General features: G+C 58.0%; 5 protein-coding genes across 5 annotated transcripts; 2 read left to right on the top strand and 3 right to left on the bottom strand.

Annotated features, from left to right (window-relative positions):
- Nucleotides 1–1,376: 1,376 nt before the first annotated feature.
- On the top strand, nt 1,377–2,642 carry QBC33DRAFT_461469 (40 kDa peptidyl-prolyl cis-trans isomerase; the record flags this gene model as incomplete). The annotated part of the gene is made up of 2 exons (XM_060425033.1): nt 1,377–1,737; nt 1,837–2,642. The coding sequence occupies 2 exons, from the start codon at nt 1,377–1,379 to the stop codon at nt 2,640–2,642; spliced, it is 1,167 nt and encodes a 388-aa protein (XP_060278572.1).
- Nucleotides 2,643–3,410: 768 nt separating this feature from the next.
- QBC33DRAFT_461576 (uncharacterized protein) lies at nt 3,411–7,403 on the bottom strand (the record flags this gene model as incomplete). The annotated part of the gene is made up of 2 exons (XM_060425036.1): nt 3,411–3,651; nt 3,709–7,403. 2 exons carry the CDS (start codon nt 7,401–7,403, stop codon nt 3,411–3,413), a joined length of 3,936 nt encoding a protein of 1,311 aa, XP_060278571.1.
- A 973-nt stretch (nt 7,404–8,376) lies between these two features.
- Nucleotides 8,377–9,824, bottom strand: QBC33DRAFT_551984 (RNA ligase/cyclic nucleotide phosphodiesterase). Its single transcript, XM_060429255.1, has 3 exons — nt 9,644–9,824; nt 9,316–9,559; nt 8,377–9,171 (listed from the first exon to the last, which is right to left on the bottom strand). The coding sequence occupies exons 1-3, from the start codon at nt 9,761–9,763 to the stop codon at nt 8,537–8,539; spliced, it is 999 nt and encodes a 332-aa protein (XP_060278570.1). The 5' UTR covers nt 9,764–9,824; the 3' UTR covers nt 8,377–8,536.
- Nucleotides 9,825–11,680: 1,856 nt separating this feature from the next.
- On the top strand, nt 11,681–19,257 carry QBC33DRAFT_601652 (uncharacterized protein; the record flags this gene model as incomplete). The annotated part of the gene is made up of 2 exons (XM_060432120.1): nt 11,681–12,018; nt 12,082–19,257. The coding sequence occupies 2 exons, from the start codon at nt 11,681–11,683 to the stop codon at nt 19,127–19,129; spliced, it is 7,386 nt and encodes a 2,461-aa protein (XP_060278569.1). The 3' UTR covers nt 19,130–19,257.
- Nucleotides 19,258–20,700, bottom strand: QBC33DRAFT_601650 (ureidoglycolate hydrolase). The gene has a single exon (XM_060432119.1). The coding sequence runs from the start codon at nt 20,540–20,542 to the stop codon at nt 19,745–19,747; it is 798 nt and encodes a 265-aa protein (XP_060278568.1). The 5' UTR covers nt 20,543–20,700; the 3' UTR covers nt 19,258–19,744.
- Between the last annotated feature and the right edge of the window lie 34 nt (nt 20,701–20,734).

The raw sequence follows: 20,734 nt of genomic DNA, 5'->3' as shown, positions 1-20,734 counted from the left end.
TGATGACGGGGAGGACCCTCCTATAGCACGGAGAAGTCGAAGAGGTGCTCTACGCAGGGCTGCAGCCGGCTCCAATCCAGAGACGAAAGTCACGTCTGCGGAATTGAACGACGATGAGGAAGAGGCGCTGAGAGATAGTTACCTCAATTTCTAGTCTAGACTGCAGTATGCCAACCATGTTTCCATTACGCACATTTGAAGAAGTCGGGAATGCTGCCCAGCAAATTGCAGTATGTGGAGTGCCTGGACACTTCGTCCCTCTTTTGTCGGAGCCTCTGCCACGAAGCATTTTGAAACGCCGACCTCGCGCCCAGCCGCCGGAGCCGCGCCGGAGGCGGGACGGGCGGATGGACGGCCACCATCCTCCGCAGGGGCGACGGTCCAAGCTCGTTCAGCGCCGCCGAGGCCCGGAACCCTACGAACGAGGTTCTTGAGATTAAGGGACACGCCCGCGGAGCCCTCAAAAAGCGACTGGAAGAGCCCGAGGAACCGCGCTGCCTGGCCGACGTCCCCCTTTATCGGCCGCGCGCGGCATACGCGTCAACGAGGACGGCCTCGAAGATACACCTGACGTTGTGAAAGCGTACCTCGTTAGCCTACAACGCATAAAAAGCGGCTGAGCACACTGGGACGAACAGGGTCGCCAGTCCGTCAACAGCCCCAATAGCGACCACAAGGTTCCCTCCACATCAATAAAATTTGGACTTTCAGCAAGTTGTTCCAGTTTGATGCTGTTGCTGAACCGAACCTGGGCAAGATGAATGACCGCTATTGTGAGATATAGAACCAACAGATCGTCAGCCTTGTCTGAGGTACCAAGGTACCTAACTAATGGGGTGGAGGTACGGATTAGTTGGCGACATACACTTGCGGCAAAGTGGCGGGTGCCTGCGTAGAGGAGGCGAGACTCTGGGCTAGGATTACGTTGATGCTCCGTCAGAGATACCCCTTCCACAACCCCGGGCCCGTAAGGGCTCGTTGTTCATCGGGTTTCGCGGTTCCCAATTCAACCCATCCCCCCGGATTCTGCCGTGACACACCCAGACCGCCTGCAGGGTATTGTGCAAGCACAGCCCCACCACACCACAGGTATGTACCTAGGTACAGTACCTACATCGCGCACTAGAAGCTTCCACAATATGCTGCCCCGCCAACAAACAGCTTCTGGAATCCAGCTAGGACAGCATTGATATAACTCGTGAGACAGACACACACCAGACCAATTGTCAATTCAACAGGGAGCTACACAAAATCTCCAGTCGAAGCAAATACGTACTGAACCTCGGTGTTCACTGTCTCTATCGTGGCCTTACATACTGCCCCCCCCCCCCACCTCGGACGTCTGATCTTTTTCACCTCGACGCACAGAGCCCAGCATGTCGACTTCGGAGGGAGCCAAAGAAGCTCGCACCCGCGTCTTCTTCGATGTGAAAATCGGCAATAAGGATGCCGGGAAAATCGTTTTCGAGCTCTTCAACGACGTTGTCCCGAAGACGGCAGAGAACTTCCGCGCTCTCTGCACCGGCGAGAAGGGAACTACCTCGTCCGGCAAGCCGCTGCACTACAAGGGGTCCGGGTTCCACCGCGTGATCAAGCAGTTCATGGTCCAGGGTGGTGACTTCACCGAGGGCAATGGAACAGGCGGGGAGTCCATCTACGGCGCGAAATTCGAGGACGAGAATTTCAACCTGAAGCACGACCGTCCCTTCCTGCTGTCCATGGCAAATGCCGGTCCGGGTGAGTGACCTTCCTCCGGACAGCCAGGCCCAGCCGGCCCTTGTAACTACCCATATGCTACGACAGACTACTGACTAGCGTTCTCTCGACATCGTACAGGCACCAACGGCTCCCAATTCTTCATAACTACCGTGCCCACCCCTCACCTTGACGACAAGCACGTCGTCTTCGGCCAGGTGCTCAGCGGCAAGTCGATAGTCCGCCGGCTCGAGAACCTGCCAACTCATGCGGGCGACAAGCCGCAGAGTGAGGCCATCATCGCCGACTGCGGCGAGCTCTCCCCCGGCGACGCCGTCGCCGCCGCCGAAGCCAAGACGGCCGACGCCTACGGCGACAAGTACGAGGACTTCCCCGAGGACGAGGCCACCGACGGCCAGCCGCTGTCGGCGCAGAAGGTGCTCGCCATCGCCACCGACTGCAAGGACTTTGGCAACAAGGCCTTCAAGGCCGGCGACGCCAGCGCCGCCCTCGACAAGTACCAGAAGGGCATCCGCTACCTCGACGAGGACCCGGACGTGGAGAACGAGCCCGCCGAGGCCGTCGCCGCCGCACGCGCCCTGCGCGCCACCCTCAACAGCAACGCCGCGCTCATGGGCATCAAGCTCGGCGCCTGGGACGACGCCGTCCGGGCCGCCACCGCCGCCCTCGCCGCCCTCGACACTGCGGCGGATAACAACAACAACAACGGCAACAATGGCGGCAAGGACCGCGCCAAGGCGCTGTACCGCCGCGGGCTCGCGCACGTGCGCCTCAGGGACGAGGAGTCGGCCCTCGCCGACCTCGAGGAGGCCGCGCGCCTCGCCCCCGACGACGCCGCCGTCCGGAACGAGCTGGCCGCCGTCAAGACGGCTGCCGCCGCGAGGCGGGCGAAGGAGAAGGCTGCGTATAAGAAGTTCTTTGAGTGAAGGGAGGGAGGAGGGGGGTGGGGCGAGAGCGAGTCAGTGAGGGTGGTGGGGTGGAGAGATTCGCTGCGGTGCGGTGCTGTGCGGTTAGGGCAGTTTTTGGGATTTTGTCTTTCTAGACGGAACACGGAAAACCACTGGCGTCTTCTGGGGGTTTGCCCTCTAGGGGGACAACTGTGTTTTGACATCTTCGGGGAAAGCAGGGGCGTAGAGGAGTGATTCTCGACTATTAGGAGGAGAGAGAAGTCATATGGCGGTTAGTTGCTCAGGTAGAACAAACAAATATCAAAGTTGCACAACACCGGTGTGTGTGACTCTCTGTACCTTCCCAACGCGTCCTGTCATCCAGCAAGTTGGGTCAGCTCACCACGTGAGCTGTATCTGCGCATGAACTGGAGTTGGCGGTGAGGAACGATATTAAACTCGGTAGGATGACATATCCACATCTCTTGTTTTCAAAGTAAATTTGAAAGTATGTACGGTTCGAAATGCTCGCTTTGGCCATCCCCATATCCAGCGCCGTGTATGTTTCTCCTCCCTTCCATGTCAGCCAAAAAGACTGGATGGGCAACATGCTGCGGCTGGACTTCCTCCCCTTTCCCTCCCCTGTATATAAAATCTTCATTCTAGCCAGGCACCAGGCGACCCAGGGAGAGCTCATGCTGAAAAACCGGTAAATGCTAAGGTAGTTATTACCCTGCCACAACTCCAAAAAAGCGCTGAAAAGCCTCCTCCTCCTCCTCCTCCTCCACCACCCTCGGATCGCAAGTACTACTGTCCCTGTCCCTGTCCCCGTCCCTGTCCCTGCTCCTGCCCCTGCCCCTGCCCCTGCCTCCCCCGATCCCCGCCGCCCTCCTCTGCCCGATCCGCGTCCCTCTCCAGGGGGTAGTAGAAGTCCCGCTCCCTGGTGGCCGACGCCGAGTACGCCGCCAAGGCGTCCGGCGACGCCGTCCTGGACTTGCGGATGAACCCGCTGAGGAACTTCCTGGCCTGCTTGCCGTTGCGGAGGCCCCTCATCGTCCCGCCGCCCTGGCCCTGGCCCGCTGCCGGGTCGTGGGCCGCCCCGGACGCCGCCCTCTGCTGCGGCGACGGGCCCGCCTGCTCGCGCCCGCGCCTCGGCTCCCTGCTGCTGCTGCCGCTGTTGTGGTGGCTGCTGCCGTGGAAGCCGCCGCCGCCGCCGCCCGCCACGTCGATGTCGCTGCCCGTGCCCGACGATCCCGGCGGCCGGAGTTTGCCGCCGACGTCGTAGTCCATGCGTGCCGTGGCCGAGACGCTCCCGAACGACGACGGCGTGGCGCTCAGCGCGTCGTGCAGGCTGACCTGCTCCATGGCGTCGGTCAGGACCAGGCGGTCCACCTCGGGCAGCTGGGGCAGGCTGGGGGCGTCGGCGAGGCGGAGGCCCTCCATCCGGGCGTGGCACTCGTCGGCGCGCTTCTGGATCTCGGCGCAGAGGGCGTGGAACTCGAGGACGCCGCCCTCGTACGAGTGCGCGTTGGCGCTCGAGATGGAGTTCTCGTCCATCCAGAGCTTGACGAGGGCGGCGAAGTTGCGGGCGTGGTCGATGAGGTACGGGAGCGAGGGGAAGCCCTCGCGGCCGACGGGCGAGAGCCTGCCGAGGATCGTCACGGGCGTCGAGTAACTGGCCGGGAGGATTACGTTCGTCCGTTCCATGGGGATGGCGCAGATGTCATCGAGGTAGTCTTTGAGCGATTGTCGTTGCGTATTGAGAAATCGGTTCATGGGCTCCATCCAAGTTTCTTTCTTGCCAATCGTGGAAAGATTTGCAAGCGCTTGAAGACCCTTGGCAATAAGAGTGAGCGTCCGTTGCGCGCCGGGGCGGGGATGGTCGCGAAGCAGGCCAAAAAGTTTCGGATTCAAGATTGCCGGGCAGATGAAGCGGAGGAAGAGGAAGCCCGAGACGGAGGTGTAGGCCACGGTGCGCAAAAAGTCGCCGTAGCGGTCTTCGGCGACGGCCCGAATGTACTTCAGGATGTGTCGTAGCTCGGGGGGCACACGATCTGCCGAAGAGGATATGCAGTCCCACACCTCGTTTGTGAAATTGTTGAGCCTTGTCCAGTGCTGCTGGAGATCGTCGCCATGTTGAAGCTTGCTCGGGTCGACCTCGCAGTTCGGGTTGAGCTCGTTCATCTCCTGGATTTTGTCTGAAAGTATATCCTCTAGGTACTCTTTCCCTAATCGGCGCAGGTGGAACTCCAGAGCCTGTGTCAGGAGCGAGTTGCCCCTGAACAGCAGGTTGGCTTCCCCTGCCAAGGACTTGCCTAGGTCGCGCACTATTTGCTCCCGATCACTCACAGAGTCGAGCGATTCGTTGGACTTGAGCCGCGTGCTAAATCGGGGCTTCTTCAGAGACGCTTTGTTGCCTATCCCGTCAATCTCCTCTTCGACAAGATTCATGAGCCATTCCGTAGTTGAGCCAGACACTTGGAAGATGTTGAGGAAGACCTCGGCCACGCGTCTGAGGTTCCCAGGGAGCGCTTGTGCGATCTGGGCTGTCAACCCGGTGCTGAAGCTGTGCAACAATTCAGACAGGGGCTGGTATTCCTTGGAAAAGAGTATGATCAGCTCCTCATATTGAACCTTGACGAGCATCGTGCCAATCGATTGTTGCTTGTCATCGTATATAGTGAGCCATTGCTCGTGGCCTTTGTCGCGGTCCGTCTGGTGCAGCGGTATGTCAACAGATCCACATACAGCCTCGACGTAGCTGCCGGACTTCAACAAGCTCATGGGCGCCTGGATCGGGTGGTTCGAGTTGTCCAAATTGCCCTCGACCTTCTTGAGTATTACGGAGATGCAAGGAATGGTGGGTGGCAGGTCGATGAATTCACACTCCTCCCGCCAGAATGGGTTTTTCGTGTCGAGCTTCGTAGTTGTCCTCGCGCGGACTTCCCCGTCAAGCATCACCTCGGCCAGGTAGTTGCCAACCACTCCACCCTGATCTCCCCTGGCATGGCGGTCTTGGACTCCAAGTTCTGGTGATAGAGCAGCCTTTCGGATCTTCGCCTCGGTTATGCGTACCGTCATCTTCCTCTCCATTCTGAAAATATCGCTGGTGGGCTCCGCCGACAGATCCGTTACCTCACAAACCTGGTCTCCGTTCTCATGGTCGATTCGATAGACGCATGGAACGGTGAAGGCCCGGAGAATGACAAACCAGACCTCGAATAATATCCTCGAATCCAATGCAATGTAGACTGGCCTGAAGATGGACAGCTGAGTAGAGGTGGATGCATAGACGGGGAAGATGCCAATGCAATACTCCTCGTCCAGAACCGACTTGTCAAGCCGTTGGATGGCGCATCGGGCGAGCTGTGACAACTCGATAACAGACAGGACTGTCACATCATTATCCGTCATAAGCTTGAATTCCCCATCATCTTGCAACATGCAAGACACCCGTCTCCATGATGTGTGTGAAGATCGCAGATCACGCGTCGATGGGCGCTTAATGATAGCTCGGGGCGACGTGGCAAGACCCTTGTCCCACAACATCACCCTACCAATCTTGATGATGGAGCGGTCTTTTCCACCGGAAGACGACGTTCGAGACTTGGTCTCCGTTCGCGCATGGCCTGGCCCATTGCCAGCCCGACCGTTCGATAGCTTCACCCCAGCCGGACGCAGTTGCTGCCAGCACAAGAGAGCGGCCAACCACAGGTCGAATTCCTCCGCAACTAGCGGGCGCAGAAGCACATCTATGCCGAGTTGTAGGTTGGCAACCTCTAGACATTGGGCGCCGTTGTCTAGCCGGTCTACGGGCAAGACTCGACACCCTCGCAGGTCGGGAAGAATGGGAGTGTGAAACGGGCCCATGTCGCCCGAGTCAAACATCAAGATTCCCTTCTCTTCATCAACGTAACACGTCCCGGAGAGCCAGGGACCGGTCGGGTCTCCCTGGTATTCGACGCTGCCTTTCATTCGTCCACAGAGCGTCTTCATCAGAAGAAGTACCTTGTTTGCGTTAACCGTGGGAATTGGCAAGGGTAGTGAATCCACAGAAGGCGGCGGGGATATCAAGGGAGAGGTAGGGCGTGAGGATGCTCGTTTTACAAGTCGACTTCTTGCAGCGGTGGCCTTCTTCCTCTCCTTGGACGTCATAGAACCGGGGATCTGGAGGTCCGACGGCCTATCTCTGGTGGTTGCAGCGTACGGTATCTCGATCGGGAGCTGCAAAGGCGGCCCTCTCAGGTCATCGTTCATAGCGAGCGAGCCTGATGAGGAGAAGGAGCCGACGCGTTGCCGACTATCAAACGCAACAGTTGCTTGCTGGCGAAAAGCGCCGTCCATTGTGTGTGTCCTCGGCCGGTGGGAGGCCAGTCTCGGTGGCGGGCTGGATGAGGAGCTGTCGAGGGATCCGGCAAAGTCGTTGAAGACGACGCCTTGACGGCGACTGGTAGGTAAGCTACCGCTCACTCCCGAGCCCACGCCGCGTCCAGCACCGGGTATCGACCTGGGGGAGGTCTGGGCTGACATGGACCCAAGGCCGCGGGCGACCTGCGGCACAACGCTAGTGCCCGTGTCCGACATGCTCGGTGTACCGTCGGTAGGTTCAGGCGTGACAGCGCGGATGGTGGTCGGTGGGGTGACATTGGAGCGGAAGGGGCCACGAGCATTACTGGACGAGTTTCTCTCTTTGGCAAGCGGCATGCCGGCTGCTATGAAGACGGCCGCGTCCTGGACGGGGCGTTCTGGGAGAGGAGGAGCCACGTCGTCATTGATGAGTGGGAAAGTCCTCCCCTCCATCTCGGGAGGTAGCATGCTAGACAAGCGTTTTTTTGGCCACATTCACGCCAACGAAAATGGGTTCTTTGTATGTGGTGATCAGATGCCAGGTTGTGTTCCCAGAGCTTCCCATGTAGGCGTTCCGGCACTTCGGGGTGGTTCGTCCTCTTGTTTCCTTTCCAAGACGGAAGACCAGTCCGAGAGATTAGAGTGCCTTGTAAACTTGTCCGTCACGGCTCAACTTTTCAGGCACCGAGGCATTGTCGTCACCTGAGAGCCCATCATACCAAGTCAAAATATTTGGGAGAGAAGTCGGTGTGCGCAGTAGCGTCGAGGTTGGAAAGCGGGCTCGAGTTTGAAGTAACGGCGCGGCAACAGCGTGATCAAAATTTCGAATGTCGACTTCACGAGTCTGGTGCCTCGTTCTCGTATTTAAGCTAGGGCCGTCGCTACTGTTCTTTAGTTTTTCGGCTTCGTATGACGTTCGATGCGTGACTCTGTTGCAAGCAATGCTAAAAGGACATCGAGGTCGAGGAAGATGGTGATTGTGTGGAGGGGTCCGCTTCGTCCTGGTCATGGGAATTACGGCGGCTCTACGACATTGAGAGCTCTGGAAGTGGAGCTGTGGAAGTAGAGTGGAGCTCTGAATATGGAGCTAGCCCCCCGATATCCCAATCAGCAATAATTCATCAATCAAAAGGTTGCGGGGTCGAGTCCCGCCATGGGGTGCTAGCTTTTATTTGCTCCATCATTATTTTCTTTACACTACCTACGCTGTACGGATCCGTACGGATTGCGTAGTTAGTGTAGAATCCCTTTTTGGCCCGTCGTCATTGCGGGATTATACGGATACTAAAGCTAGGCGCCTACCTACCTGTGCGATGGGCTGTTGTTCGAGCTTGACTTGCTGATCGCATGTGAGAGCTGAGATTTCCATCCCTTTGGCTTGGGAAAACCTAGGAGTGGCGAACACGATGCCCAGGAAGACGCGGAACCTCGAGTGATGCTTCGGACGAGTCGACCTGACTATCTTCTGCCTGATTCTGCCCGACTCTGCCCGATCTAAGTCTCGTTGGCCATGAGATAAGGTATGGTCACATGTGTGATCAACTCAATACGCCATCTAAAGTCTATCTATATCTACGCTTGGAGGATCAGAATCCTTCTCCTGCCATAATAGACCGGCCACCACCGTACCAAAGCGTGCCGTTCCGAGCATCTAGGCCCCTCTCCTGCCCAACAATCCATTCTCCAATAAACTCACCGTCCTCTATCTCCCAGGCCTCATCTTCCAGCCACTTGTTGATCTCCTCGATGGTCTTTATCCAACCCTCCCGCATCTCGGGGGTGGCGTGGTCAGCTTGTTCGAGGTACCGGGCCAGAGTTATATGAGCGCTAGGAACGACATATCTCGACCCGATCTCAACCCCCGTACTGCGTGCGAGATCGAACACGTCCCGGCGAAGATGGTGGTATGTGTAGACGTCGGTCTCGTCAGTACTAGTCCCATCCATGCCCGGATGCATTATTCCATCTGGGTGAGGCGGTACAGGCGGTGGAGACAGCACTTTCTCCCCGGCCGCTGGCAGGAATGAGACGGCGATGGCAGACAGATCGTACGACAGCATCGGTTTGACAAGCCGAGAGCGGTGCCCAAATGTATAACTCGTCAGCGCCGGGATGGTAGGCCGCATTGCTGCCACCAAGGCGGCGATTTCGTCCGGCGTCCGTGAGTGGGTGAGCTCCAGGGTTGTCATATGCATTCGGTGTGGCGGCATCAGCCAGAGGTCTGCGAGTCACGGAGTCAGCCTATTTGGCACGTTGGATTCCCACTGTAAACCACAAGGAAGGACGGCATAGCTAGCAGTGGCCACCCAATATTGCCCCGAGATAAAGACAGGACCGGGATCACGAATTCAGAGGAGGAACCTACTGGGAGCAGCTTTTTTCAGGAGAGCTTGGAGATGGGTGGCCAACTTTACTATGTGGTCAGGGGGTCTCGCCCAGAACACCAGGCAGTTTCGAGGATCTTGAAAGCCGGGTTCTATATCGGGCTTTTCGAGCCTGAGGAGGACCGGATCAATCACCAACTCGCTAAAGTCGGGCGACAGAAATTTGGCTTTCTGCTGGGAGTTTCTCTTCCGCCGATGGGTAGAGTACAATGACTGGATCTCAGCCTGCAGCAGCATCCGTCAGTCTGGCTCGGTCAAGTCGCCGATCCCATTCAGCTACTTTAGCCCGGGCATCTTGATCTAACTCACTGGATCATTGCTACAAGCCACGATCAAGGCGTCATAGGGGTTTTCTCCAGGCCCGGTTGTAACCCCAGACAGATCCACGAAGTCATTTTTGGCGCCGGCAGGTTCCAACGCAGGACTCATTCTAGGTGGTAGAAGCACTGCACTTCTGAATCAGTCTTTCCAAGAAGATTTCCAGCTTGACCTTGATGGAACTTGAGCCTACTTATCCCGATTCCTTCCAGCTTCCAGCGTGTCCCCGCTGCTGGGCTCAGCCACTTTTGCGCCACAGCGCCACTCCCACGCGAACCCCTGCATATGCGACGACAGACGTCCCCAACTAACCTCAATGGTCGCTTCGAAATGAACATCAACAGGAAATGTTGAACGATGAAACGCAGCCAGGAGCCATATGCCCATCTCCAGGTTCCTATAGACTCCTAGCCCATTCGCCCATGTTTCTCTTCTCCGTCTTTGCAAACAACTTGGAGAACTAACCTTGTATCTCTCCCACATTCTTTCTCCTCTGATTGCTACCTCCATGCTCCCGTTCAGCAGCGACATTGTTCCTGGGGTTAAGAGCCAGATTATAACCAGTTCTGTCGCTCCTTCTTCTCTTGGAGATTCCCTAATCTGCTAAACTGCCTTTTCTTGATTGTAGCCAGCCCTTCTCCGTCACCGTACTGAGACCTGGTTCCCAGTGGAGTCGGAATCTCAGGGCTGGTGGTATCACTTGGCTGAGCTATCTACCTAGGTCTAGGTACCAACTTGCCTTTGTACATGGAAGATGGGGACCACAACCAGAGTATACATTCAACCGTGACTTCCACTTCTACCTGTTCTTTGTTGATGGAGCCTTAGCACTGATGGTGACATGTCAGGACCCGTGTACCAGACAAAGTCTGCCTTACAAGCCTCATGGCACATGAGATGGACTCCAAAGTCTGCAAGGGACTTTAATTCCATGTTAGCTTCATAGAGCTTCCCAGTCACAGCCAAAGCCACCAACTACATTCTCCCAAGCATTTTAAAATAGGGACTTGGTTAACTATTGAAGAATCATGAGTCTTAACAGAAGTTCTGTAGAAACAGCCCTTCCTCTTTGCCAGCAGGGACAGGGGCTTCTACACCCTGGGTTCCCAGGCTTGGGCCTACCTTCACCTAGTGGAACAGGAGCTGGTCACATGTGATATCATGACATCTTGGGAGCATTGCAACACTCTAACATTTTGTCTGCCTGGATGTTATTTGATGGTTATAATTTGGGCATGAACGCCCTCTACTGCAATGGAAGCACCTTACACTCCTGACCCTTCCTTATCCCTAAGTAGCTCCGAGTCTTGTCCTGTGCTCTCGCCGTGGTCCCGCCCTGTGCCACTGCCCCCTATTCTCAGCTCCGACTCTCGACCCAGACTCTCATCCCAGACTCTCATCCTCGACTTAGCGACTCAACGACTCAGCATTATTCTCGGCATCAGCCCTGATCTCTCTTCTGGACCCCTGGATGGCGATACTTAGGGCATGAACTTGCTTGCCCTACTCCAGCCGCATCCCAGCCTCGTCTTGTCGCCTTCACACAATGGATCCTTCCACGACTAATCACAACAGAAAAGCCTGTCTTCTGGTAAAAAATACTCTCTCTCCTCCCAAAATCTGCAAACTCTCCCTCCCACAAATACGCTCTTTACCTCCAAGTTCCCCAATAGCCATCACTTTCAACCTCATGCAACCCCATTGAGGTGCTCTTTCGAGGCCTAAAATCACATCTTCCTGCTTCCATTGCACTCAAGCACTGCCTAGAAAAAACTCGGTCTTTCCGGGTCCCTTTCCTGGCAAATATCCATCTTCCATCTCCGTCGAGGGTCTTCGCAGTATCGAAGCCCGCGATTTTGCCTTCTTCTAGCCTCTCCACTCTCTCCTCCCCTCACCTGAAGTTCCGTCTTCCTCATCAGCCTTGACCTTCATACTTCATCTACTCAAAGGTAACATCCTCTACACTTCATCCTCCGCGTCGGTGGATTTTGAATTTTTCTTCTGACTGATATCAGCACCAAGACCGCGATGGCCCCTGGCATAGACTCTGGGCTTCCCCCCCTCCACGAGGGCCTTGAGATATTCGAGGACCTATTACGGAACCTCGATGCTCACCAGAACGTGCTTGGGAGAGAGCCATTGTCGATAAATGTCGCGACGGTCTGCTCGGGGACAGATTCCCCGATTTTCGCACTGAACCTCGTGCAGGAAGCCGCGCGGAATCTCGGACAGGATTTCATCCATTTCAGTCATAAGTTCGCCTGCGAGCTTGAGGCATTCAAGCAAGCCTTTATTCGACGCAATGTCGACCCGCCGCTCATTTTCCGCAATGTTCTGGAGCTGGGTGCCAGAGGAGCGACCCAGGCGTAAGTCCAATCCAAACACATGTTCTCCTCAGAAGCAAGCCCACTGACGTGTCTCTCCCACAGTATGGTTGCCGGTGGCTACTTCGAGGACATTCCTTCGGACAAGCTCGACCTCTTTATTGCCGGCTGCTCCTGCGTTGATTACTCGAGCCTGAATAACTCCAAGGATGGCAAGACGTATCTTCCCGTGTTCGAAAAGTATCCCCCAGACATCGTCAGTGGAAAGGAAAAAAGCCCACCTCGACTCGATGCCGAGTTCGTGGAGAGATTAATAGAGACTCTCGAGAACCTCGAGGGCCTCAAGACGGGAGAATCAATGAGGACGTTCCTAGCTGCCATGAGCTACATCATCCGGACAAGACCGAAGATTGTGATTCTCGAGAACATCGACTCGGCGCCGTGGACCGCCAAGACCAACTTCTGGTTCCCGAGAGCCGGCTATGTCGCAGCCCATGCCAAGGTGAACTCGAGAAGGTACTATGTCCCTCAGACCCGGCAGCGTGGCTATCTCGTCGCGGTCGACGTGCAAGTTTTCGGAGCCGAGAGGGCACAAGCCGTGATCGAGCACTGCATGAAGCTCGTGAAGAAATTGGAGCGAAACGTCTCAAGTCCGGTGACCGACTTCCTGCTCGCAGCCGACGACCCTCGGCTCGTCCAGGCCCGAGCGGACATGGAACAGCGAAATGCCAACCAGAAAGAAATCGACTGGGGTTTCAGCCAGCTACGCCACGAGGCTACCCGCCAGGCTGAAGGGCTTTCGGCGGCAGCCCACCCCTTCTCGATGTCTGTATTCGCGCACGGCAAACTGAAGGAAGTGACTCCGCCATCTCGATCATGGATCCAATACTTCAAGAAGCAGATGCCCCGGGTCCTCGACTTCATCGACATTGTCATCCTGAAGGGCCTCCAGGTGCAATGTGACCTGCGATACAAGACATGGGTACTCGATGTCAGCCAGAACGTCGACCGTTCCACCATCATCACCTCGAATTTCGAGTCCAAGTTCGGCACCATCGGCTGCATCACGCCAACCGGCCAGCCGATCCTGACTGACCAGGTGCGGCCCATCACGGGCATCGAAGCCCTCGGCCTGCAAGGGCTGCCCCTCGACGACCTGGTGCTGTCGACCGAGACCCAGGCCCAGCTCTTGGACCTCGCGGGCAACGCCATGACAGTGCCCGTCGTCGGGGCCGTCATCCTGGCAGCCCTTGCTGCCGCCTACGACGTCCTCCGGGAGACAGCGGAAGGCGCCTCGCCGCCGACGGGGACAAGCATCGGGGACCCCATGGAGGAAGACCAGGGACCAGAGTCGTCTTTCCTGGAAGACATGGGCTCTTGGGACCTGGGAAGCTTCCGGGGGGCCAACATCGACGAGGTGATGACGCTTGTCTCGCGGTCGATGCGCTTGTGCTTCTGTCCAGGGGTGGAAGGGATCGCCTCGGGCCAGCGGCAGTGGCTCCGCTGCCAGGACTGCGGAGCAACTGCCTGCAAGGGCTGCAGAGGCAATCCCCGACACCGCTTCGCAGAGCTGGCCGTGCTTCGCCGCATGAGCCAGGCCGAGCTGCAGCTGCAGCTCAGAAGCTGTCTTCCCGGGGTGTTCAGGGTCCGTGCCGAGGGCGGCGATGTCGCTGGGGTGCTCGCCCGCGAGGGATGCGAGCCACACTATGTGGCGGGTGTGGCCAGACTCGTTGGTCGCACCAACCTGTTCTACCTCCAGCAGGTCAAGGTCACGGAGTGTGTGACGGTCGACTACAAGTCGACAGATTGTGTCGCTCGCCTGGTTCTCACGAACACAGGTGCCGATTGGTATCTCTTCCCGGCCCGACTGGACCAGGACGTGAAGTCCTCCCGCGAGGACTCTCAGCCGGTCGCAAGGGGCAAGTTCGCTCCTGGGTCTCGTCAGCCCGGGAGCAGCGAGCAGACCTTGGACCCAAGAGAAGCGGCCTGGTCGGTCTGGGTCCGGAGACGGTGCGACCACGACCTCGTGGTGGAGGCAGAGCCGGCGCAGCAGGCCCTGAGGGTTCGGCTGGCGGAAGGGGGGGCGGCGACGCGGAACGCCTTCCCCCCCCACGTCCTCAAGTCCATTGAGGAGCGAGTTGGAGGGGTGTACTGTCCCAAGCCGCGTTGCGGGACCCCCGAAGACTCGCTCTTCGTGAGACAGGATGGCTCCTCGGAGCAGTTCCTGTTCAAGGACGTGGCGCCCACGGGGCCGCCCAAAGAGGACACTTTTGTGTTTTCCGACACCAACCGGCAGCTCGAGGCCGGCGAGTACCGCGAGGTCTCGCTGCGGACAGGCGAGCTGTCCATGCCCCCTGCGCAAGGGGTCGTCGTCAGGGCCCACGTCGACGGGTACTGGGCGACGTGCAAGCCGTTCGACTCGGCGGTGCCGAAGTCGATGGTGCGCGAGCCGTTGGCTGTCAGCTCTGTTGGTGTTTTCACGGGGGGCAATGGCCCATGCTGCAGGGCTCCCAGCAAGCCGGCGACTCTCTTCAACGTCCATCTGGACGTCACGGAGCTCCCGCTCCCGCTGGCCACGGTCTCTCGGTGGACGAATGGGCGATCTGGGCCCCTGAACTTCTACGCCGTCCCGCCTTCACGGCTGGACAACTTCTTGCGGGATATCGCCTTTGCTTGCCCGAGCATCTTCAAGGCCGGCGCCATTCGATTGGCTGAACTTGGCACCAGAGGTCGTGGTGCTGAAGTTGTCTTTTGTGCCGAGTGCTGCATTGCGCCGCCCAGGATCCACTGGCAACCTCCTGATTCGGGGGCTGGGGCAGCTCACCCTTGGGAGGACCCCGACGACGTCGAGCTGTTCGAGCAGCGATTGAGGATGCTTCCGCCGCCATTTGCCGCCATGGTGAAATTCGCCGGTCACTCGTTCCAGGATCACAGCAACGGCACTCTAGATATCAGCTTCACTCTCAACTCCAGAACCCTCGCCTCGCGCGCCATGGCCCACCTGGCCTACGGTACCAGGTCCAGATTCTTCAGCGGTCTTGTGATGCGACATTCGAGGGTGTTCTGCGAGGTCGACTGGCAATACCATCCTGAGGAGACTCTCGATTCGCTTGTCCCTTTCCACAAAGCCATCCACGATACCACCAACCTCTACGGCCTCCGAGAAGACTATTTCCGCCATCATATAGCCAACGTACCCCTGGATCTGCCCTGCTTCCGAGCCGCCGGCCATTCTTTGAGGGAAGACCAAGCCGGAGCGGTCCGATGGATGATTGGTCGAGAAGTCTGCCCGGCAGTATATTCTGAGACGGAACTGGAAGAGGTCGTGCCCCTCGGCCTGAACACACGAATCGTCGGGCGTGCCGTGTTCGAGAACGACGGGTCCCTTCTGTGCTCTCGAGGAGGCGTCGCTGCGCATGATATCGGGTATGGGAAGACGGTTGTCGTGATCGCCCTGCTTGAGCTGAGAAGGGGCTTCGACTGCGACGGATCATCCATCGACGAGAGAAAGAAGGCCGCAGCTCTCTGGAGCGCTCCCTGCGACCATTCGGAGTCGTTCTTCCACCTGAAAGCGACACTCATCATCGTCCCAGGCCACATTTCCGACCAGTGGATCAGCGAATTCAAGAAATTCGGGAGCAAGGCTAAGATCATCAAGATCCTCGACGTCAAGGCCCTTGAGAATGTGCCACTGATAGCCCTGCGAGACGCCGACGTCATCGTTGTGTCGGAGGGGCTCTTCCGGTCGGCCGCGTATATCGAGAACATAGATCGTTTGGGCAAGTCAACTCCTGATTCGAAGTCCAATGTATCGGACCGAGAGGCTCAAGACAGGTACCGAGCTGGCACGAAAATGATCCGCTGGGCAGTGACCCACTACCTGAAGAACGGGTCCGACGTAAAATCTACCAACGAAGGGCTGCTAAAGTTGGTCGAGGAGAGGCAGGCGGCCGGTCAGAAAGTGGCTGATGAATATGTTGCTCCTTCCACCCGGAAGGGCTCCAAGGGGGGCAAGACGACTGCCAAGGGGAAGGCAACCCAGGCCGTTCCGAGGCGGCCCGCGAACCAGGAAGGTCATGTCGCACTCTGGCATCCGACCTTGTTCCTGGAGAATTTCAGCTTCGCGAGGATAATTGTGGACGAGTACTCGTACCAAAGCACGCCCACCCTATCCTTCCTCTCCGGCTCCCTTGCCTACGCCAAATGGCTTCTCTCCGGCACGCCTCCCTCGCAGAACCTCTCGAATATTACCGACGTTGGCATGGCACTGGGCATCCATGTGGCTCGATCGGAACCCTGCGTCAGGCCGGGCCTTCCTGCCGTCACGGAAGGACCGAGACTACACCCCATGTCGCCGAGCGAGGAATTCAGATCGTTTTCGACCCGCATCAAATCCATGGACTTCATCATGGAGCGGCACAGGCACGGCATCGAATTCGTCCGGCATGTCTATCGATCGAACCCACTGCTACACTCGAACATCCTCGTCGACGAGGGGGTCGTGCCCGTCCGGCTGCGTCCGCGGACAGCCGTTTATTACAACGTGGCTCATCTCGAGATCTCGGATGCCAACGGCAATCTCCTCCAAGTGCCCATGGAGATTCGAAAGCTTCTGAATCGTGTCAATGTCGCCGCCACAAATTCCGGAGAGGTTGCTGCGAACCTCGCCCTGGCCGCGGTTGCCAACGGAGTCCTCGGCAACGGGGAGTGGTACGAGGACATGGGCCGCGCCCTTGCGACGACGGTCATCAAATTCGAGAACGATACCAAGTTCTGCTTTGACAAGTTGGTGTGGCTGCTCGACCGCGCACGCTCAGTCGGTGCTAAGATCCAGAACGATTCCAAGTTTCAGGCGGTCCGTAATGTGGCCGAGGGGGTCATCCGAGGCTTCGTCAGGGATTTTAGGGGAGAAAATCGCAACCTTTCCATGTACGGTGGACAGCTCCCATTCACTCGCCTCATGTCTAGGCTAGCTCCAGCCACGGTAATCCGCGCCGGCTCTCAACCCATCACCCCCCGCGCTCTCTACCTTCCACCTTCGGACGCATCAAACTTTGAACCAAGAGTCTGGAGAAGGGACATGGCTCACACTTTCTGGCTGGACTGGTACGACGTCACCGAATCCCAAGTTGCTACGATGGACCGTAACGAACTCGTTCACCTTGCGTCGGACCTCGTGCTCCTCAGCTACTCGTCACTGGAGCGTCCTCCCATCAAGGAATCGTCCGTCTCGCATTGGCTTTCCATGCATGAAAATATCATCAAGTCGCTATTCAGTGACGGTGGCTATGCGAATTGGCATCTGCGTCAGAACACTGCTCACCGGAGCATGATGTACGAGCGAGTTGGCCGGCCCATCATTGAGAAACTCGACAACCGCACCCTGGCCAACTTCATCATGGCGTGCCAGAAAAGCAAGATCGATGCGAACGAGGCTAGCCTTTCCCGGCTCATCGATACGGGAGGCAAGACCAGCAAACCTGATCTCCGGGACATCTGCAGGAACCACAATCTGAAGTTCACAGAGTCCGACACCGGCAAGGCGCTCCTCGAGAAGATCGACCGCTACACCAAGGGCGTGACCGACGGCAACGACCACATCGACGGGCGTGGAACCAGCATGTCCCAGGAATTCCCCATGCTGAACAAAATCAGGAAGGTTCGCTCCTCAGCCCCCGAGGCCACCCTCGACGAGATCAACATGACCTACCAGCGCTTCATTCGCAGCATAGAGGACTATGTCCAGACATGCCGGCGAGTCGAGTTTTTCGAATCCATCTCCAGGCTTGCGCAGAGCGGTCCAGGCGCCCGGCTGCACTGCGATAGCTGCCTCGGTCAGGACCCCGGCACTTTCGTCGTCGTCGCCTGTGGGCACATCATGTGCGACAAGTGCAAGGCGAAGATGGATCAAAATTGCGAGAGATCGACCTGCACCGTGGAATCCTGCACTGCCTACTGCAGAAACTCTCCCATCCTCCGATGGGCCGATCTGATCTCCGGCGTCCCCAAGGAGCACGTCGACTCCTGCGATTGGAGCCGGACTCCGAAGACACAGGAATCCAGAAACCCCGGAGCGGGTCTGCCCGTCAAGGCGGAGAGGGGCGCGAAGCTGGCGGCCATCATCGACAAAGTCAAGAGCGTTCCGGCCGACGACCATGTCCTCCTCTTCGTGCCCTTCGTCTGGCTGGCCGCGGAGATTGAACGCTGCTTCGGCGAAGAGGGCATAACCTATATCACCCTGATTGGGGAGAAAGGACTTACCGACCTGGAAATGTCCGAACGTGCTGAGCTGTTCAAGACCGGTTGCAGCAAAGCCCTCATCCTGGATCCCACCGAGGTGTCCTGCGCCGGCATCAACCTCACCATTGCCAACCATGTCATCTTCGCCGCGCCATTCCTCGAACCCGACGTGTACAAGCGCAACCAGAACATGAGGCAGGCAATCGGGCGCTGCGTCCGCCCGGGACAGGACAAGGTCGTCCACGTCTACCACTTCATGGCCGAGAACACGATCGAGGAGCGCGTCCTGCGGGACTACGCCAGGACCCACCAAAACCCGGACAACGCCATCGCTCGACACTTCAGCAACAGCCCCAAGCCCTGGTGGCTCCAACAACAAGACGACGCAGAGGCGGCCGCCAACGAGGCCAACGGCGGCGCCGGCGACCCGGGCCCGTCCACCACCCCGGCACCCGCCGCGGCTCAAGAGAAGGTGCAGCAAGCCCAGCGCACGCCCGTGCCCCTGGCTCCCGCGGGCGGCCAGCCCTTCGAGCCCAAGCTCGGGCCCGACGAGGACCCCGTCTCGTCGCCGGACCTGTGGCAGCGGATGGCCGGCCTGATGATCGACAACGGCATGGTCCGCGACGATGACGACCTGCCCCTCAGTTGGGACTACCACCGCGTGAGGCTCGCGATCCGGTCCGAGAGGATGCGCCGATCTGCCGCGCAAATTACCGGCTCCTTCATGCCGGCGCCCTACATCTTCCAAGGCTACGATGCTGCCACCGCCGGCGGCGCCGGCGATGATGACAAGAATAATAACGGGCCACCCCCCGAGGATGTGGCGGCCCAGGCTCCGCAACCGTATGTGTCTCCCTTCCTCTGGGACGTGGTTGACAATGGCGGCCTTACCGAGGAAGATCTCTACGACTAGGCCCAAGCATTATTGGGGCTTCTAGAGGAGGGAAAACGGCGGTGATATCGAGCCGGGATATGGATTATGGGGACGGAGACATCGCGGTCTTTATCGCCCTTCTTTGTTATTTCATTTGTTACTTTTTTGGAGGGGAGTTCGGATCATAGAGGATGGACTAATGGATTGGCTACACACAAAGGTGGCCACAGTCTACTGGTTCGAGCAAGGTCTATGAGAACCCAGGGGGTTTATCAGGGAGTCATATATCCCGTACATGACATGTGACCACTTCCCGATATGGACATGGACACGGCCACGGTCTGCGGAACAGAATCTGCAGAGGGGGCTTGTTTTTCAGGGGCGAACAAACAAGAGGCGTTTGGCCATAATTCCCAGGGATAGTTTATTCTCGGAACAGACAGACAGCCCATCATTGGGGGCTGAGGTAGTTGAGGAGATCTTAACCTAATTCCGTCTTTACTGCGTAACTCAAGAGTGTCTCTGCCTTAAACAGACGAGCGATTGCTTGTTAAAAGTTGAGTAGATGCGCAGCAATAATCGGGGCTTCCAACAACATCAGCACCCATCAATCAACCCGCCACGCAATCCAGGAAAACGACCATGAAAATCCCCTCACAACCTGGCAGCAACGTCCCCCCTCTCGGGGATCCTAACCCAAACCTTCGCCGCTCCTTCACCACCCGAGTCCGACCCCGCCAGGACAACCTCCTGACAATCCTCCACCCCGACCCCATTCGCAAACTGCACAACCACGAAATCCACCACCCCGCCCCCGTCCCCCTCCCGTCCCGGCCCCCCCGCAAGCGCCACCATCGGTGCATGCCACGTCCCCGCCCCGTACGTAACCGCCTGCCCCGCCGACCCGACAAACGCCCTCAGGCCCCGCACATCCGGCAGTCCCCTCCCCCTTCCCGGCACGGGCAATAACAATACCCCGTCATCCGGGCCGCCGGGAGGTAGGCTCGGCGCCACGACCACCAGATACCTGTGTCTGCTGTGTCTGTGCCCGGCGCCAAGCGGGATAAAGGTCTGCGAGGTGAAAGGGTGGCGCTCGAGGATGCGGATCGGCAACAGGACCAGCGACGACGACGACCCGCGACTTGGGGCCGGGGTGGCGGCGGCGGCGCACGAGAAGAGGCTTGACGAGGGGACGCCCGGGTGGCCGCTTGGGGCGGAGGGGTAGAGGTTTGTGAGGTGGGTTACGTGCTGGTATTTTATTGCTGTGCCTTGGTTGGCGGGGATGGCGTTGAAGGGGAGGGGGGATGGGGAGGTGAAGGCTGATGAGGGGTGGAGGTCTGGTCTGGGGTTCTCGATGACGTCGCCGAAGGGGGCGAAGGATGATTGTTCTAGGGGCGTGGCTGTGAGGTGGATGTCTTGCCCGGTTATGTGTAGTGTCAGGGGGGTGGCCATGTTGATGAACTCGGGTTTGGGTGGAATTCGATGTATGTAGATGGTGTTCTGAGATGTAAAGGATGAGGCTTGTGCTGATTGAGATCGAACTTGGGGGTTTGTTATTGTTAGTGCACCCACTGATTAGACGCAGTTTCTTTAGCATTCCTTAACTACGGGACTGACAGATGCACCCCCCCACCCAAAATTTGA

The sequence above is a fragment of the Phialemonium atrogriseum genome, assembly GCF_030411735.1.
Source record: "Phialemonium atrogriseum strain 8032-3 unplaced genomic scaffold QBC33scaffold_42, whole genome shotgun sequence".
Taxonomy (NCBI): domain Eukaryota; kingdom Fungi; phylum Ascomycota; class Sordariomycetes; order Cephalothecales; family Cephalothecaceae; genus Phialemonium; species Phialemonium atrogriseum.
Note: the sequence above shows the minus strand (reverse complement) of the source record. Positions and strands in the feature narration are given on the sequence as shown.

Excerpts from the sequence above, each read along its gene's own strand:
- QBC33DRAFT_551984 (XM_060429255.1), bottom strand. The coding sequence starts at position 9,763 with ATGAGTCCTGCGTTGGAACCTGCCGGCGCCAAAAATGACTTCGTGGAT. Across the intron at positions 9,560-9,643 it reads TGGCTTGTAGCAATGATCCA|GCTGAGATCCAGTCATTGTA; the intron begins GTGAGTTAGATC and ends ATGCTGCTGCAG. Across the intron at positions 9,172-9,315 it reads CCTGAAAAAAGCTGCTCCCA|ACCTCTGGCTGATGCCGCCA; the intron begins GTAGGTTCCTCC and ends CGTGACTCGCAG.
- QBC33DRAFT_601650 (XM_060432119.1), bottom strand. The coding sequence starts at position 20,542 with ATGGCCACCCCCCTGACACTACACATAACCGGGCAAGACATCCACCTC.